This window comes from Saccopteryx bilineata, chromosome 1, assembly GCF_036850765.1.
Source record: "Saccopteryx bilineata isolate mSacBil1 chromosome 1, mSacBil1_pri_phased_curated, whole genome shotgun sequence".
NCBI classification, from domain to species: Eukaryota; Metazoa; Chordata; class Mammalia; order Chiroptera; family Emballonuridae; genus Saccopteryx; species Saccopteryx bilineata.
In genome coordinates this window covers 48,413,519-48,433,711 of record NC_089490.1, presented here as the reverse complement: position 1 = coordinate 48,433,711, position 20,193 = coordinate 48,413,519, and the positions used below count along the sequence as shown (strand labels likewise).

General features: G+C 39.5%; 1 protein-coding gene across 3 annotated transcripts in view; it reads left to right on the top strand.

Annotated features, from left to right (window-relative positions):
• The first annotated feature begins 1,159 nt into the window (after positions 1–1,159).
• The window catches only part of COL12A1 (collagen type XII alpha 1 chain), a 125,270-nt gene continuing 106,236 nt past the window's right edge, over positions 1,160–20,193 (top strand). For 2 of the 3 annotated variants that reach the window (XM_066253717.1, XM_066253726.1), the window contains exons 1-8: positions 1,160–1,548; positions 4,506–4,619; positions 11,967–12,083; positions 14,305–14,448; positions 14,916–14,975; positions 17,070–17,333; positions 17,508–17,672; positions 18,317–18,490. In XM_066253717.1, the coding sequence (XP_066109814.1) occupies positions 4,547–4,619; positions 11,967–12,083; positions 14,305–14,448; positions 14,916–14,975; positions 17,070–17,333; positions 17,508–17,672; positions 18,317–18,490 (997 nt within the window). In that variant the 5' untranslated portion in view covers positions 1,160–1,548; positions 4,506–4,546. The remainder of the gene's footprint in view (positions 1,549–4,505; positions 4,620–11,966; positions 12,084–14,304; positions 14,449–14,915; positions 14,976–17,069; positions 17,334–17,507; positions 17,673–18,316; positions 18,491–20,193) is intronic. The other variant, XM_066253727.1, reaches the window with a different exon arrangement.

Here is a 20,193-nt window from a genome sequence, read left to right as displayed (position 1 = left end):
ACCGGACCTCCGCTTATTGCCGGCGGAGGTTAATTCCATGGACGCCGCTCTCGCGTTCCCCTTGGCGCCACCTCCTCCATCCCAGGGGCTCAGCCTTGCAGGGGTAACCCCTGGGCCTCAAGGGGCCAAAAGGCGCAGGGCTTGTGCTGAGCGCACAGACGTGTGTAATCGGAACCTCTCCTGAAGCGTTTTTCAGATGCCACAGTGCAAGAGCCCCGCGCTTCCTCCCGTGCGTCTAGTACAATCTGGCATCGCTGACTGCCAGGCTCCCTGGTCAGGGCCAAGGGGTGGAGTGGAGCGGGGAGGAGGCGGCAAAGAAAGGAGATGCTGCTGGCAGAATGTCAGTCCCACGTTTGGCTTCCATATCCCAGCAGTGGGGGAAAACTTACTCCCCTTCGTTGCCTTGACCCTACGGGGTTTGAAGGGTAGGGTTTTCGGTCCGAATCCTCCATGCGGGGCCAGGTTTTTCTCTGGCCTGGGTGAGAAATTTCTACAGTGGACGAAACCTGTTCCTGAGCGGCTTCCTGTTAGGAAGGCCCGTAGGTTTCATAGTTACGTCCTGAAGCAGAGAGAGAGAGAGAGAGAGAGAGAGAGAGAGAGAGAGAGGACTGGGAAAGCCATCCCATTGCTGAGCTCCGCGCGGGCGGCTGTCCGGGTTTCCAATCGCCGCTCGGAGATTGAAAAAGACAGAAGGCGAGCCGCGTGCACAGACAGTTAGTTAATGGAAACCCTGTAAATCGGTTTTAAGTGCACCCAGGACGGAGGGGGAGGAAGGTGTAAGTGGTGATAATGAGGGATAGGGCTACGATGGAGTGAGGTCGGTCACACATTCTTGCAGTTTTTGAAAATGAGAGTCGCTCATCTTTCTCCCATTGTTCTTAATTTAGAAAAATAAATTCATTAAAGAAAATCGCACGGGTAGGGAAACCCGAGCTCCCCAGCCCGCCCCGAGCGGAGGAGTGCGCGGCTTCCTTTGGCAGCGACCCGGCTGCGGGCGTCCCCCGCCCGCTCCCCCCCCCCCGGGGCCCCCTCCCCCGCCCCCCGGCGGGGCGCTGCTACTACCGCGATCGCCACCTCACGCCGAAGGAATGCTCGAAGTATGCACACGTTCCCAAAAGTAGACCTCCTTCACCGCCGGAGGAGCATACATCACCCCGTGGCAGCCGTCCACCTTCCCAGGCGTTTCGTAACCGAGTAAACTGAGAGCTGGGAACAGCCCTCTATTAAGTAGCCCGCGGCGCGGAGCCTCTTCCCACTCGACAAAGGCGAGCCTCTCCAGACGCGTCCGCGCGCCGGCAGCTGCGGGCCCTGGCCGCCTCAGCCCGTTCCGCTGCTCCTGCCGCTCTTCCCGGTCCCCTTCTTCCCCTCCTCCTCTTCCTCCTCCTGCTCCGCGGCCCAGCCGCTGCTCCGCTCCTGGCCGCCGCCAGGTGCTCCTGCAGCGCAGCGCCGCGCCAATAGTCCGAGCGTGCGGGGGTCGCACCGAGCGCAGTTTTCTACAACGTCGGAAAGCCGCTCACGCCGCCTCTGCCTGGATCACGGCCGCCTCAGGTCCGTCGGCTTCCAGCCTTTCCCCCCTCGCCCCATCCCTTACAAAGATAACTAGAGAAACTTGCTTCTAGACTGTCGCTTGCTCCGCCCTAAACCATTAAGGATCCCGGGCGAGGACCGTTTAGACTTGTAAGTGTGGAGACTTGCCTGAGATTTGCCAGGGATACTGGCATTGTGTGATTCATTTGTATCTTTCAGGAAGAAAGAATTGTAGCTTTTCTTAAGAGCTAATGCAAGTGGCTGTGTCTGTCAAGCACCCTGTTAAGTGTTTCTGTTTGTAGCGGAATTTCATCTATAGATGCTGTTGATTTCAATGAAGGGTGCGACTGGTTTTGTGGCCACTCGTCCTCATTGTCTCGCGACTGCAGCGACTGCAGCTTTGCCGGGGATGCCGTGGTGCAGGGCGCAGGGAAAGTATTTTGGTGACGCATGGTGTGGAATTCTTTGGAGGGCTGGTGGAGTGCTCTGTAGCTCGTCGAGGCTGCGCGGGTGTGTGTGGCATCTTGAGACAGATTCCTGGTTGAGTGTTCTGGCTCGTGCCTCTGCTTTTCAAAGCATCCGAGATGGCGGGATAGTCTAGTTCTAGGGAACTCAGTCTTGGCCGAATTTCCCTAGCTTTTAGAGAAAGCTCCCTCTCCCCTCTTCCCGAGTTATTGGTGGAGGGAGGCCTTACTCCGGGTCGGTGAACCTTTTAGGTAGTTCCCATCCCAAATCCTAGAGTGTACGGATTATAGAGTGTGGACAACCAGATTCGTTTACGGATCGAAGACCGGTAGCCAGGGAGCAGAAAAGGTACTTCAAATCGAACACCCTCAGGGATCCCCCGGTGACCATTTCGGGGCTTTCCAGGCCCCCCTGCCCCCCCACCTCAACCAGTATGCTGGTACGCTGGGGTAGGGAGGGGGCAAGAAAGGAAATGAGCGCTAAACTTGCCCTTGGCCAACTCATGTCGAGGTCTCGGTGGGTAGGGGAGCATAGGATCTAGGACCTCAGCGGGGTTGGGGAAGGTGTAATTTTTTTAAATTTTAAATTAAGGAATTGACCTCTTACACCGGGGTGGGGAGGAGAAAGTTGGCAGAAGAAGATGTATCCCTTAAAACTCCCCTTCCCGACACCCCTCCCCCCACCCCTCAAATGACTCATTTTCATTCATGAGGGTGAAGTGAGGGAATCCTCGCTGCCACGTAGGGGCTGCCGTTTTCAGACATTTATGTCTGAGAATGCTCAATGAAGTATTGCTTAGCATTCAGATAAATGTTTTGGCTAAAAGAAGAGAAAACTTAAAAAAGGAAGAAGAACAATATATGCTAGATGCTCAGATACCCAGACACGACGTGATTCATTCTTGCCACTGAATCAGGTAGCCGATAGGTGGCGTTCTAGACCCAGACAAAAGCGCCTTCACTACTCGGGTTTTCTGTGGAGACTAGCGGTTTTAAAAAATATTTGCACACAACTTTTCGGTGGGTCGATTGTCAGCCTTTAACTTTTCGTGAGCACGACTGCCAACTGAGTTGGAAATTATTATAGCAAAGTAAAGGCCAGATGACGGGAACAATGGGCCAGTCTCACTTTTTGCTTTTCACTGATGTAGAAGAGAGTTAGAAATGTCAAACAGTTGTTAATTGGGAAGAAAAAAATTGCTAAAGCCCTTGGCTCTCCAGAGCAGCGCCAAAATTTTAATTTTGGCTTCATAAAAAAGAGCTCTGGGCAGATTTGGCACGCCTGTTCACCAGACATTTAAAATGCAATTTACACTCAGGCCGAGGAAAGCTGCCCTAATATACTGTGCCAATAATTTGGAAAGACCTGGTTGGAGCTTGTCGGGTTCTTTTCTCAAAGAGGACTTGACCTTTGGATCATTTTTGGATTCCCAAGCATGACTCCATTTTTCATGAGGCCTAGTCTGTTGCCTTACAATAATTTATGTGCCCAGACTCAACTGTCTTTTTATGTTTTATTGCTGGCAGCTTCCCAGTTCAGTTCATTGCTAGCGGCTTCTGTTTCTGGATTAGACCTTAGAATGGTTTAGAAGACTCCCTTCTGCCCACATTTATTAAACACCTACTGTGTGCTGGGAACCACAAATGAGGAATAAGACTCTTTGTCTTTAAGGAATTAATAATCTAGTTACAGAGTCAGGAAAAATTAGAATAGGACATATTCTTCTCTGGAGCAACACATACCTGTAATCTTCTGGGATAAATAAACAATTAAATAAAAAGATTAATTATTACTGAGAATTTTTATAAAAAAATCATCAGGAAACAGACAAGAGTGTTTTGTCTTTTCTATTGTCTCTTTTTTATTATGTAATTTAGAGTTGTTTTTCTCTAATTTTGCCTAAAGGATTTATCAGATGTGAAGACAACACAGCTAGCAGGAGGGTCAGGTTTCAGTTGGGCCTTACATATTTCTGTATAATCCATTACAGACCTAAAGAGCTGCATATTTGTAGGCAGAACAAAATGAAGAAAAAAAGAGAGTAGAAGAGGTTTATTATACTTTTCCAAATTACCCTGAGACCATTAAAGTACAGTTACCTAAAGAGTTCAGCAGCTAGGAAAAAGTGGCCGGCCAAATAAAATCCCCAGCTGGAAGAGACATTTAGTTGAGTCAGGGATAAAATGACCTCTGAATTAGCCATCACCAAGGCAGGATGAAGTCATGTGGGGCCTGGTAAGGCCTTCACCCTGGATGCTAAGCAGGACCGGCAGCCAGGAAAACAGGACCCTCTTTAAACTTGAACTCTCTCTTAGTGCCACGATTAAACTGCTGTAGATGAACTTGACTTCCACTGTTCCACAATAAGCCCATTATATTATATGCTGGGCTTGGCCCTGTTGGTTATTAAGGCAGATTTGGTTGGGTCCTGGCCCATGGCCAGGCTCTGATTCTAACCTGGTTCCAGGCCTGCCCAGAACCGGTTCTGATGCGGTCACTGCTTCCTCCCGTAGACCCCTTCATGCGGCTGTGAGCTCGGAGGCCCAGGCCAAGCATGAGGACCAGGCTACCCCCAGCGCTCACCATCCTGGGTGCGGCCCTGCTCCTGTCTTCCACTGAGGCAGAAGGTAAAAAAAAAAAAAAGACTCTTCCTTCACTCTCCCGCAGTGACAACGCAGAATTATAGAAAAGAAAAGCCAAGTGAATCTTCCTTCCATTGCTTGCTCTGTTTCCACGCACTTTGTCTTTTCTCCGGGGATTTCTCTCCTCTAGAGAAACTCCCTTTTCTGCTGAGGTTTGTCCACTTTCCAGCTCTCCGGTCCAGCTCTTCCGTATTCTGCTTAATCCATTCCGTACAGTGCTGTGTGGTCTCCTAGCGCTTGTCTCTGCGGTGTGCTGTCCACACTGCCACCTGCACTGCCGCCTTCCAAGAAGATCAGCTGTCCGAGTGGTGGCAGCGGCTGCGCCCGGCTCTCCAGACTGGATACCTCCGGGCGCCACCCCGGAGCCCCGGTGCGCGGGCGGGCTCAGGCGAGTAGCTGGTTAACAACCACCTGGCTTGGGGCTGCGACCTCGGTGACGGGACAAAATAAAAGACTCCAACAGCGCCGGCTCTGCGCGTTTGTGTGTTTTGTGGGGAGCTCAGTCGGACAGGCGGACCGTGCAGGCAAATGAGGTAGCAGGCAAACCGCCCAGGGGATGGGTGGCAAGTAGAGATCCGGGGCTCGGGGCGTGTTCGCGTGGCCCGGGGTTGCTGCTGTGTCTGTCTGGTTCGCCAGGCTCGGAGGCGCGTGGCCCCGGCCCAGCCCGACGCAGACGGCTTGGGTCTGGGCCAGAGCTCCCAACCCAGGAAGCGAACGGGAGCCAGACCAGCGGGGCACCACCTCCTCCTCTCTCATCCTTTCAGCACCAGACCTGAGCTCTGAGTTGGTTAGGGGCTGTGAAATGGGAGGTCCTAGACCCAAGGTCTGCAAAATGGCTCTGAGTGTCCTCCCCCTCTGGAGAACGAAGGGCTTTTGATAGATATTCAACCTCACTTCTTTTTCTTGTGTACACTTGATGCCTTAATTTCTCAGTATTTGCTAAACAAGCCATTTCTATCATTAACCAAATGGGGGCTTCTGTAATGCTCTCAATTGTCATTGGAGACCTGACAAACTAGATTTTTTGTCCTGCAAGGAAAATGGAATACCATAAAAGACATCTTAAAATTTCCCCCCCGCCTCCTTTGTTTCCTTCCTTCTTTCCCTCTTTCCCTCCTTCCTTTCTCTCTCTCTCTCTCTTTTTTTTTTCAATAAAGAAATGCTCTGATGGAGTTAAGGGGAAAAAAATACTTCTGCATGGAACAGACGTGAAAAATTCAAGGGTGGGTTCTGCTATTTAAAAGGCTGTGGGAAAACCCAAGCTGTTTCAAGCAACACTGAAATTTTCAAAGCCTTTTTTGTTGTGTTTGATTTTCTATTTCATGATTGCAGGTACAAGAAATTAAGATAGGAAAAACAGTGAGTCTCTACAATGTATGGCATGTTTAGAAAAGTGAGAAAAAACTTGCTGGCTCTTCTTATCTGATTAGTATTTTGTGAATGGAAAGGTTTTTCAAAGTGGCCTCTGTGACGTAATGTGCAGATGAGGTAGCCTTTAAAGTTCCTTTCTGTGTCACTGTGAAGAAGGAATTTTATTTGCGGAATTCTGGAAGCCCTACTAAAGATATTTTTAGATAACTCACTAAAGTGGCCTAGTTGCTGCTCATTAAGAAAATAGTTATTTGAAAATCAGAAAGATTTGGAAATTATTAGGAAAAGAATTAGGTTGGAAATGATGTAAGTGGAAAAAATCAATTCTGAATTAGATAATGGCTGGTTAGCAAAGTGCAGTTAAAAAGGACATTTTACTATCTACTACTGATTATTTCCATATTTCTCACATTGTATCTTTTTAATTTGTATTTCTTTCCACATGGCACAGCTTTTTTTTTGCCTTCTTAGGCTGTGTCTTTTCTTGTCTCTCATCCTCTTACAGCAGCATTTAATAATTATATTTTAATAGGATCCTTTTTTGGGGCCTTGATTCTCTAGTTTGGAAGTGTGAAATAGAAATATATTGTGGGCCACAAATGTAAGCCACATATGTAACTTAAAATTTTCTGGTTGTCACATTAAAAAAGGAAATAGAAACAGGAGATACTAATATTTATAATATATTTAATATCATTTAATGTATTCTAATAATATCACAATATCATTTCAACATGTAATCAATATAGAAATTGTTAGTAAATTAATTTACATCTTTTGTACTAAGTCTTTGAGGTTGAGTGTGTATTTTATGCTTGCAGTGCGTTTCATTTTGTACTGGCCACGTTTCAAGTGCTTGATAGCCACATGTGACTGATGGCTCCTGTAGTGGACAGCACAGCTTCCATGATAACTACCAGCTAATGGTCCCAGGGGCCTATGAAGAGCTAAAAAAATTTGTGGCCAAGACCTTTCTGAGGACAAGGGGCTAAAAACAGAATTTCTTTGAACTATTTCGATTGGGGATATTTCAAAATTTTAACTTGTACCCCTGTTTTCTGCTATGTCATTTTAATTTTAGTTTTAAAGTAGCCATAGTTACCTTTCTTTTCCTTTTGCAATTCATACTTATATTCTTGTATTTCTATTATTTTTCAACCAATTTCTATTTACTTAATTTTTATACGTTGAAAGCCCAGTACTTTTTTTTTTTTTCTGAAGTGAGAAGCAGGAAGCCAGAGAGACAAACTCTTGTATGTGCCCACTGAGATGCACCCGGCATGCCCACTAGGGGGCGATGCTCTGCCCATTTGGGGCTTTGCTCTGTTGCGGCCAGAGCCATTCTAGTGCCTGAGGTGGAGGTTATGGAGCAGTCCTCAGCGTCTGGGCCAACTTTGCTCCAATGAAGCCTTGGCTGCGAGAGAGGAAGAGAGATAGAGAGAAAGGAGAGGGGGAAGGGTGGAGAGGCAGATGGGTGCCTCTCCTGTGTGCCCTGGCTGGGAATTGAATCTGAGATTTTCACATGCCAGGCCGAAGCTCTACCACTGAGCCAACTGGCCAGGGCCAAAAGCCCAATAGTTTTAAAAATATTATTTAAAAGGTTTGGCATTCACTTTTTGCATATCTCTCTTTTTATAAGAGATACCGCTTTTGTCTTGTTCTTCTGCTATCTACTTATATAAGAAACTTTATTTTTCATAATATAGTGGTTTCTCCTATAGAAATAAGAGTAAAAAATTTTCTTTTCCTTTACTATTTGTAATTTTTAGCCACAGCATAGACTTTATTAACCTTGCCACTTGACCAGTGCTCTGTGTTACCTAGAATTAGAATATATAATGAACAATTTGACAGTATTAATTCATCAGTGAGTTGAAACCATAAGCTTTAATTATCCTGTGTTTAGATTAAGAGGCTAATTGATATATATTTCTATAATCCTATGTCAAACTTACATAAAAAATTTCAGATTAAAGGAGAACTCATAAATCATCTATTCTAATTCCCTCTTCCACATGAGAAAATGAGAAAAGAGAGGCTGAAAAATTGTTGACTAATTAACATGGTTACTCAAGGACAAGGCATAAGATAAACAAGACCCAGGTCTTCTAGTCCTGACTTGGTATTAGTTTGCCCATACTGGCCTCCTTTTTTTCCTCAAAAATTGGTCAATCCAATCAGTTTGAGGTGACACATTGTATAATGTGTACAAATGATTCATTACTTGTCTGAAATATTAACTTTTCAACTGATTATTTTTGGTTTCTTAGAAACACATGAAATAACATCAATATCATGCCAAAGATTATTAAATTTATGGAGAATTTAAATCAATGGCTATTGAATATACACTGCTCACAAAAATTAGGGAATATTTTATTTCTTCGTATTTATTTTGAAATATCCCCTAATTCTGCTCATAAAAATTAGGGGTTATTATATCACTTCATATTCATTTTGAAATATCCCTTAATTTTTGTGAGCATTATAGTAAAATCACCCTTTGCACACTTCTAATGTTTTCTGCCATTAAGGTAGCATCTTTTTCAGTGTTATTACCAGAAAAATTAGACCAAAGTTTTTATTAGTTTATCAAGATTATATTTTTGTAGTATATTCTCGGTTTTTCTTTGTATTGAACATATTTTAAAACTTATTAGAGTATTGTCCTCTCATCCGTTCATCTTTCCATCCATCCATCCATCCATCCATCCATCCATCCATCCATCCATCCATCCAATCATCTGCACAGTTAGTAAACTCTTGAATGTTTGTTTCTTTTGGGTGCCATGATTTTAAAATTTTGCTATTAAAAATTATGTATCAAGACAGACACTTTAGTTTTAAAATTATCTGAACAAGTGTATAGAGTTAATTTGACAAATATAATACTATATCTGAATTAGAAATATCTTAGTACTATATATTTATTATTGAACAAGCATCAAATAATGGTTTTCTATAAAGTAGAGAAATATATATATTTTAATATATGTGTAAATATTGGTTTTTAAAGTTAATCTTTCACTCAAATATTTCTTATTCTTTTTTTTTTATTTTTTATTTTTCTGAAGTTAGAAACAGGGAGGCAGTCAGACAGACTCCTGCATGCACCCGACTGGGATCCACCCAGCATGCCCACCAGGGGGCGATGCTCTGCCCATCTGGGGCGTCGCTCTGTTACAACCAGAGCCATTCTAGCGCCTGAGGCAGAGGCCATAGAGCCATCCTCAGTGCTCAGGCCAACTTTGCTCTAATGGAGCCTTGGCTGCGGGAGGGGAAGAGAGACACAGAGAAGAAGGAGAGGGGTGAGGGTGGAGAAGCAGATGGGTGCTTCTCCTGTGTGCCCTGGCCGGGAATCAAACCCGGGACTCCTGCATGCCAGGCTGACGATCTACCACTGAGCCAACCAGCCAGGGCCCAAATATTTCTTATTTATGTTGAACTCAGTTTAGAAGAAAACTGTATATGCTGAGTCAGATCTTGGAATCAAATTTTGCTGCTTATTAGCTGTGTTAATCCCCGTGGATCTCACTGACTGATCTCTGAAACTGGGATAATAAGGCCCACTATGCTGGGTTGTTATGAGAAAAAAGAGAGAAAATTATATAAAGTGTTTTAGGGAACACAAGATGCTGCTTGTGACAATACAAGGGCAATTGTGAAATATTTTTATGTAAAAAAAAATATTTTCAAAATTAATGAAAACACATTTTGCATAAATTTAAGTTGCTAGGGATCCATACTCACACCTACTGTTACCTTTTTTTTTCATTAAAAAATCCCAAAATGTATAAATAGCATAGTAATCCTGAAAGGTGTTATATGTGATAAAAGTGCAAGAAGAAAAGTGGAGTGGTCCGTTTGTTGTACACATGCCGGTTGGCCATTCTTTCCTACTTCTGACTCTCAAGTACCACATCTGAGTTTCTATGAACACCTGGAATTCCTCTGAAATGTTAAAGACTTTTCCCAACAGTCAATTTTTCAGTTTTTCTGGAGTCCTGGTCATTTGGAAATCAACAAGGTGGGCCGCTGCTGCCCTTCAGCAGTTTTAACCTAATGTCTGCTGCTTCAGGTCAATTTCCTTACAAGGTTGGTGGTACTATTTTTCCATGTACTGATTTTTTTTTTAAGCATGCTCAGGCCAGTTGTGTCTGCCTTTGCATTAAATTTGTCCTGAGCCATTGCTACTGGAACAATATTTTATAATGATATTCTTAATAGCTATTGTCCTATTAACATTTGTTGCATGCTTGTTATACTAAGTGATGATGACAGCTGACCTTGCAATATGGTTACAGCAGAATGTTGAATAATTAAACTATGCATGTAGATTAATAGTCTAATCTCACTGCCTGTGTATGGATAGTAAGAAAATAACATTCATTCCATTACTAGGGTATCCAATAAAAATAAGCCATCTCCTACAGTTGTAAGCAGCAGTGTTTTAAAGCAAATGTTTGCTTAATTTGTTTTATTCCCATTAAAACACATTAATATTACATGAATTGCTAACCCCAGTTAAATTCTATGACTCACGTCTCAAAGCTACTGCTGTATTTCAATTGACCTCTGTGAAAACCTACAAAGAGATTTCAATATCTCAAAAATTCTGACTCACAAGGAATACTTTCAGACCTAAACACTTTAAGAAGAGTATGGCTGAAAGTCTTCTTACTTTGTTGAACTGCTTCAAAAGTAATAATTTGTAATGCATTGACCATGCACTGACAGTGAGTCAGTACAATGCTGCATGATGAGGCATGAATATTACAGGAGAATATCATTATAAAATATTTCTGAGACGTCTTTGTGTAATGACTATTGTACATGGAGGCTGTTGTTCATTGTGGGAAACTAAAAACAAGTCAACATTTCATTGACACGTGCATGATGCTGTACAGTTTTGTATGTAAACTATTTCTTTCTGTACTTTTCGATTATTCTTTTCATTGACTTCTCCAAGTTTTTATGCGCAGTCATGTCTCCAGATCGCTGATCCTTCTTCACTGTTTCCTTTAAGTTCTGAAGTAAATGTCCATAAATATACATTGATGTTGTCTTTTCATAATTAACCATTGTTTTGTAGAGGACCATACTGGCATTTTAACTTAAAATGCCATTTCTAGTATGGAGTATACCTGCTGCAAAGGAAAAGAACAGTGTTGGTTTACACCTTGCAAAGTTATGGCAAGTTGGTGTAAACAGGCAGAATTTTCATTTTATAAACATTTGTATATCATTCTTTATATATTTATAAATTATTAACATCTCATATTACTATTTGAATATTTGTTTATATATAAATATACATTAAATGTATATTTCCTTGTGGAAAATAACAGTGCTAAATTTCCCATGATTCCTTCTTTTCATTAAAATTCAGTTTCATCTCTGCCACAGATTGGGATTTATTGAACAAAAAATTAATAGCAAAACTTTGATGCAGAGAATGAGCCCAAAACATCATTGATTCTTTTCCACATTATGGAAAAAACGTATTATGTCAGTGTTCTAAATGAACTGCGATGGTTGTAAGCAGGTTGTGATATGGCATGCTTATTCAAAGTGCACTCAGCATGTATTGAAATTCTTTTAATTGTTATGTGAATTGTTTGCATATGTGGTTATTATATGTGACCTCATTGTACTTGTATGTATTTGTATCCAAATATGTTCCTATTATGCTTGATTTTGCTGGCCATTCTTGGATGACCTAGCAACTCAAGGATCCAAAGTGTTTTGTGCTGTCTTCTGTAATATGTATACTCTCTGATGTTTTGTCATATCTTGTCAGCTTTTAATTTTATTCTTATCCAACAAGATATCTTTTATATTTGTTGGAAACAAATTTATGCAAAGACAATTTAGTAAGCTTTGCTCAACAAAATTCTTATTCTAAATTGACCATTTTCTGAAACTGGAAAATGTAGCTGATATCAATTCTCTTTTTTGCAGTTGACCCACCTTCAGACTTGAATTTTAAAATTATAGATGAAAATACTGTTCATATGTCATGGGCAAGACCAACTGATCCAATTGTGGGTTATAGAATAACAGTGGATCCTACAACAGGTAAGTTTTATTTTTAGGAACATCAAAGGTAATATAATCCAGTCTTCTTTTCTCCTTTCAGTTTATTATGAGGAATCTGTGATTTAGAAAACCTGAGAGATTTAGCCAATGTCACCAGATATTTGGTGGACTCAGGTCTCCCAATTTCTAGCCTAGTATTCACTGTCATATATATAGTATTTTTCTGAAGTTGGAAACGGGGAGGCAGTCAGACAGACTCCACATGCGCCCGACCGAGATCCACCTGGCATGCCCACCAGGGAGCGATGCTCTGCCCATCTGGGGCATTGCTCTATTGCAACCACAGCCATTCTAGCGCCTGAGGCAGAAGTCATAGCGCCATCCTCAGCACCCAGGCCAACTTTGCTCCAATGGAGCCTTGGCTGCGGGAGGGGAAGAGAGAGACAGAGAGAGACAGAGAGGAAGGAGAGGGGAGGGGTGGAGAAGTAGATGGGCGCTTCTTCTGTGTGTCCTGGCTGGGAATCAAACCCAGGACTCCTGCATGTCAGGCTGATGCTCTACCACTGAGCCAACCGGCCAGGGCCACTGTTATATTTTAATAGTGTAGAGTTTACTAGCATGGTGTGCTATGCAAAACTGTTGTTATTAAAAGTGGACTTTTTTTTTTAACCTGCTCAGAATATTGTTGGTAATCTTTTATTTTATAACATAGAATTTTCATTTCTTGACATTCTTCTTGAATTACTTAATATTTCCAACATGTAAAGTGTCAAGTGATAATTGAATTGTTATTACTGTACCCAGTGTCCTACACCCTTCAGTACTCAGGAAACATTGTTCTGGGATAATGGCGAGCTACCATGACAAAAGATAAGAATTTCCTTTGGCTATGTGGATTCTATAGACACCAGGCTAGGAGTCGGAAAAAAAATTGTTTCAGTTCTTCTCAAGAGTTATATTTAGTGTTCATGATGTTGCCTGTGTGGAAAACTAATCTCTATTAATTAACTATTAGTTCTAACATAAAATGGGAAAATAACCATTTCTATAACATGGACCAAATGGTCAGAAGAAGCCTTGATAGGCTGATGGTAGAGATGGATGATGTCAACATAATATCTCTAGAGCTGTGGTTTTTTAAAATGGTTTTTTAAAGTACCAATGATTTTAAATGCTGAACTATCAAGGAATTAGGAAACTATTTTTAGTTTGATATAAGAACTTAAAAAGAGCTCAATAATTTATTTTTTCTTCTTTGAATCTTTTCTCCCCATATATATTTGTAGTCAACTAATTCATTCTAAAGCAGAAAAACAGTTGAAAAAGAATCTATTCAGTTTCCAGATGTTGTAAAGAACTGACTCTTATATTCCCTAAGCTAGTACTGGGACCACCTAACACAGCAGAGCCTTGGTGTCTTGTTTTTCTGGGGGGAAGGGGCTGGTTGGTTCTGCAATGTTCTATGTGTAAACCAGGGGCATTTCTCAGAGTTCTATTGCATCTGTTACCTTTTTTGATTATTTGTGTTTTGATGAAAATTTCATGTAACTTAAAATCTTAACAAGCACTTAGTCCTTAGGAACTATTGTGTTTCTTGATTGATTTGAAATTTAACATGTTCTAGAGGGAAGTATATACATTGTTAATATGTAAGTAAACACTAGGTACATTGAACCTTGAAATGTTTGCTATCTGGTTAACTCAGAGGAGTGTGTGGTTATCCGTTAAGACATGCCCTCATTTGAGTATGGAGGACTCAAATGAACATTAACTAACATTGCTCCCACCTGAATTGTTTTCCAATAGAGGCTAATTTTAGCCTATGGAGTTTATTTTCCTGGCGCTGATTTTTATCCTTTCCCCCTGTCTTTTTCTGCTCTCCTCCAATGCATACTTTAATATTAAATTGTTTCTTACTCTATATCTTATTAATTGAAAAATTTTACCTCTCATTAGTCTTCCAAAACAATTAGCAATTTTTGGTTTGCTATTCTAGTATATCTTTAATCTAGAGGAATCCTTGAGGCCATATTATTGAATATGCTTGTAACAAGTAAAAGCAATGCTAGTCTATTTTATTGAAGTTCTAGAATTCAAAGTTTTGGGTTGGAAGGACAGTAAAACATAATATTTGGATGTTCTGGGAAATAAGACATATGAGTTTTTCAGATTTTGAGTATATCTGGGAATTACATTATATTGTGCTATATGTAAAAATGTTTTGTTGCATTCATATTCATTTTTTCTTTTATATTTACAGATGGGCCCACTAAAGAATTTACCCTTGCAGCTAGTATCACTGAAACTTTATTATCAGACCTTATACCTGAAATAGAGTATGTGGTGACAATCACTTCATATGATGAAGTAGAAGAGAGTGTACCAGTTATAGGCCAACTAACTAGTAAGCACACCTGTGAAGTACTTTTATTCTTTTAAGTTTTATTTCTGCAAAGGATTTCTCCAACTTTCACATTTAATCTGTTATTATGAAGAGTTAATTTACATCAATATTAACTATTCTTTCTAGAAGAGTCATTTTTATGATCCTAGTTATTACTGGATTGAATGATTAATTCTTGATTTATAACCCTGGTCTCTGGAATCATCAGGAATGTTATGAATGAAAACTATTTAAAACATTAAAGTTCGTTAGGCCAACAATATTAATGTCTTTTTGAAATATATCTAAAACTTATTAAAAATAATTTAGTTGCAAAAAAAAAAAAGCTTATTTGGCTATATTCTATGACCAGCTAAGCATGGACCATACACTTGAAAGACAATGGTGAAGGACAATGTATTCATTTTATTTTTAGGAAGTATTTGTATGGGTTCATTTCCTTTTGTAATATTGAGGTTTTGATTCAGTTCAAACAGGTGGTCCAACAAAGCCAGGGGAGAAGAAACCTGGAAAACCAGAGATACAAAGTAAGCATTTCCCTTAACATTTTTGCTGGGTTTGTAGAAGTCATAAACGTAATGTGAAGGAGATGTTTTAGTTATATACACAGTCTGATCTTATTTCTATATTATTTTCTATAAATTTTATTTAGAAGTATAGGCAATGTAATAATAATGTATGACTAAGCAGTTACAATATTTACATTTTGACTTTCTAGCCAATTTTTCACTTTATGCAATACTCTTTTTACTAGGAGTGTTTTCAATTTGTGTGTCTCCAGATTTTCCTGCAGAATTTTGTCAGTAGGTGAAAAACAAACCTCATCACTGCACTTAACTCATATTTCAAAGACAACCTGATAGAAATAGGTGGTTGCTCAGGGATATGAAAAATATAAGGCTGGAACAGAAGAGAGATGCCACCATAGTGTTTTAAGTAATTCAACTGCCACAAAAGTATATTTCCAAGTCTGTGTATATGTTATGCTCATGTCTAGGGTATTTACATGGCCTTAGTTGATGGTAGCTATATAAGCTTTCCAGAGTCTCTGTAAGTTATAGCCAGTAAGTTTGTACATTTGTAATCAAATGAAAGCAATTTTATTTAGTCTAAGTTTTGCAGTTTCTAGCTTCCTTTTGTCTTAGTGGGATGGACCCTTTAGGGGTTTTTTTGGACTTCCAATTTTGCTACCTTGTAAAAGTTGGATTTATGACCCAGAATGACAATAAAAACATTATAAACACAGTGTCTCCTTTATCTGGAATTTTTCATTCTAGATCATTGTTTATCATTCTTTCTGATGTTTAATAAATTGAAATGAAGTATGCAGTTACAATGCTGATATTTTCCTTGAACCATCAATATTTATTTTAGATCAAAGCATTGTGCCAAATATTGACTTTTCAGTAGACTTAAATTGGCCCATTAAATAGTGTGCAAAAATTATTTGGGCATGCAACTTATATTTTGCTTGCAAAATTTTCCAAGACCCTTTCCTTCTCTTCCTAGGCAAATACTTTTTTCCTTTTCTTTTTATCTACCAATTGACTTGTAAAGCCAGATGTCTTCAGAAAATTCACTTATTGTTGCCTTACAAATACAGATTTTTATGAAAACCAACCTGTTTCCCTGACCACAGAGAGTTGTAAAAGCAAGTCATTGTATTTTAGTAATTTAAGGGTACCACGTGTAGTTTTACTTTTTTTATTGATTTTTTTTTAGAGAGAGAGAAAGAGACAGAGAGAGAGAGAGAGAAAAAAAACTTGATTTATTGTTTCACTTATTTATGGACTTATTGGTTGATTTCTGTATCTGCCCTGACAGGGAATCGAACCCACAACTTTGGCATTTTGGGATGATGCTCTAACCAACTGAGCTACCTGGCCATGGTGTATTTTTACTTTTGAAATAAAATGTTTTTCCCCCTCTTTGTTTAGTAAAAGTAGGTTTAAGTTATCAAATTTAAATACATTGATAATTAAGATAACAAGATATTATGGCTATTTTGTACCATATCTATGCTTGCTTGTACTTCTGTTAGAGTTTATTAATCTTCTAGACTGACCCACTGCAAACTTTACACAATTATATTGTAAAATGCAGGAAAGTGTTAAAAGATTTGCTTATTTCTTCAATTCAACTGCATTTGCTTGAATGGTACAGCAATTGTTTTGTATTTATTTATTGCTAAATACCAAGGAGTAATAACACTGCTTACATTTCTTTTTTATATCTCCCAGATGTTTTATGTAATTTTTACTTGGAAAAAAGAATAATGTAGTCTATAAAAATAGGTTGATAGCATGCATACTTGGGTCACATGCTTTTGGAGAGAAGGTCAGCTATCTATTTATCTCTTCTTGCATGTCTTATTTAGCAATTTAAAGACATGTAGTTCCATAAATGCATCTTTGTGAAGGCATTGGACAAAATTCTCTGTGTGCTAATAAAATTTTCTATTATTTTGTGCATGTCGGTTGTGAGTGAAGAACAATGTGAATATGTTCCAATGAATAAAATAGTTTTAAGGAGCCAACATTTTTGCAATGTTCATTTGTATTCTTTTAATGATGGATAGCTTTAATAATGCATCATTTAAAAGTGTCTCAAATGTGTTTCAGAATGCTCTGTCAGTGCCTGGACTGATTTAGTGTTCCTCGTGGATGGCTCATGGAGCGTGGGAAGAAATAATTTCAAGTACATTTTAGACTTTATTGTTGCTCTTGTGTCTGCTTTTGACATTGGGGAACAGAAGACAAGGGTTGGAGTCATCCAGTACAGCTCTGATACCAGGACTGAATTTAACTTAAACCAATACTACAAAAGGGATGAGCTTCTTGCTGCCATTAAAAGAATTCCTTACAAAGGTGGCAACACAATGACAGGTATGTTTTATAAATTTTTTTATTGTTGGAAATAAATAAAAGACCTGCTTGGAAAAGAAAGGAAGCATTGTACAATTATCATATGGTAAATAATTTTGAAATTAATCACATAGTTTTTGACTTGGGCAAAATTGTGTTGTGCAGGGTGAATGAATATATTTCTTTTCATTTCAGGGGATGCCATTGATTACTTAATTAAAAATACTTTCACGGAATCTGCTGGAGCAAGAGTTGGCTTTCCTAAAGTGGCAATTATTATTACGGATGGCAAATCCCAGGACGAAGTAGAAATTCCAGCAAGAGAGCTTCGCGGTATTGGGGTTGAAGTTTTCTCTTTAGGTAGGTCAAGTTTGGTTATTTTCACTTTAGAACTTTTCAGTGCTTAATGCTGAGGAGGATGAAGGGTTGACTTCTCAGGGAAGGACATTGTTAAAGCTGTCATATTAAGCCACATCATCTTTGAGTAAAAATTCGGCTTGTCTATTTCTCTCACGTAACTCCCTTAGCATATGCATTCAGTGAGGTGGTAGTCACGTTCTTTGCCAGCCCTCTCTTTTGCGAAGAATACTGGGCCAATAGTTCTAATAAAGATCCTCCTTGTATTATCATTAAGTGTTTCTTATGTTTCCTATATGATGTAATACTTGAAGAATTTAGAGGGTTCCATCCAGCTTATTCAGGGCTCTGGAAGAAAACAGGGTTATCTTTAGAGATGGCAGGGACAGATGATGGCATGGTGGGATGAGGGCCCACTTTGTCTTACTAACCACTCATTTTCATCTTTGGCTGGCCATTGACATAAATGTATAAAATGCCTTTGTCATTTGAACAGTTGCACATTCATTATGAAGCAAAGCAGTCCTGGTTTATGACTGAATAAGAATTCGAAAATGTCTTCAGTTGTGAAAGACCGAGAAAACAAATATCTTCCCCAATTCAACACCTTTCCCTTTTCACTATACCTTTGTTATTTTGTTTTTAAGGCATTAAAGCTGCAGATGCAAGAGAACTCAAACAAATTGCCTCCACACCTTCACTAAACCATGTTTTCAACGTGGCCAACTTTGATGCAATTGTGGACATTCAGAATGAGATCATCTCCCAGGTGTGCTTAGGTGTTGATGAACAACTTGGTGAATTGGTTAGTGGAGAAGAAGGTGAGTGGATTGTTGACTTGTTGAGTGTTCCAGGTATTACCCTTTTCCATTATTTGATAGCATTTGGTTTCCATTATTGGATACCTGCTTTACAGGTATGCAGGAGGAAGAAATATGTGTTCAACCATGTCCTCCAGTGATTCTCTGTGTGTTCTCCACTGGTATTGTTTTTTAGTTACTCAACTTGTTGATATCATTTGTACTGCCCCCCCCCACCTTAGTGGAATATTAAATGATAAAATATTTCTATCACTGTAAAGTTCTTAAAAGTCTTTTTTGGATAAGTTTGACTTGCTCTTTTTCTTTCATTTTGTGCATGTTGATTATCCATAATTATACTGTTCAGGTACTTGCTTAGTTGTTTTACACTCTGATTTAAACATTGACAGTCTGGGGAGACATCTATTTTAGCATTCTGCAACTTAAACTAATAACAACACTTTCGTATTAAACTATAAAAAAAATGTATTTTTCAGCATCATACTCTGCATCATGTTTTCAAAGCTTTAAGAGTATTTCAAAATCAGTCAATTTGATTGTCCCATATCTGGAAAAATTTCCCATTTTTGTAAGCTATTGTTTCTGAATACATGAGACAAAGAGAAGATATTTCATATCCATCCTCTCAGGCATTAAAAAGTCACAATTTCTATGATTGTTCTTCTCTTAGCCTGAAAATCGACAAGTGATTAAAAATAAGTTCTAGATAGCTACATCTTCAATTACATAAACTCTTTAACCTCCAAACCCCAAGTACTTTGACAGTGTTCATTGGCCTTAATTCTGTTTCAGATCTCCTCATTACTTCATAGGCTCGAATCTTTTTCTTTGCTTTAACTGCCTAATGTCTGACGTTTTTGATTGGTATTAGTACAAAATCCACCCTCCACCCCACTTTTCTCTAGTTAATCTCTTTTCCTTAGTTTTTTAGCATTCTAACTCCTCTTTGTTTTCATTGGGAGGCAGATACCAGGGCAGGCCAGACTATGTCTGTCACTGTTTTAAGTACCCCCTGCGGTGGTGCAGGCCACATCACAGGTGGTGTTCACAGTCTTCTCTCTCTTGCTGGCATTTGCCTGAGACTTCTGTTGCTGTACTTCTCTGAGTTGCTCAAAAGATTTGGCCAGACTTCCAGCTGGCACACCCATTGCTTCCCTCCCACGATTTCTTACTTCTTTAGACATCATTTTTATGCAGTACATCTGATTACCTTTTTGAAATGATGAGTAAACTTGTACTAGTTTTATCATCTACTTCTTGCAGGCTGATGTAAAAATTAGAACTCTATTTTCGGGAAAATTGATTCCATTGACAAATGTAAAATTTGGGAGATTTGGTCTGAAGTATAGTAAAGTGCTTTATGTTTTCTGTTAAGTACAAGAACATGTTCTACATTGAGTAAGGGTAGAAATTGTTTAGATTTTAGTGTTTGTTAGTCTGCACGTTGTAAGCCATTGTTTCACCTCTCATTAGCATTATGAACCTGTTGAACTATTTTTATTACCTTGAAATAAGTAGGAATAAAATGGTTTCAAATGATTAAAACCTGTCATTTTGAACTTGTTGAATTCTTTTATTTTCTTGGCATACTATAAAGTGTCTTTTAAAGAGAAAACCTTTCTGAATAATTGAGTAAGTCGTTGATTGAACAAATATTTATAAAGTGAACAAATATTTATAAATTACCTACTTCGATATCTGAG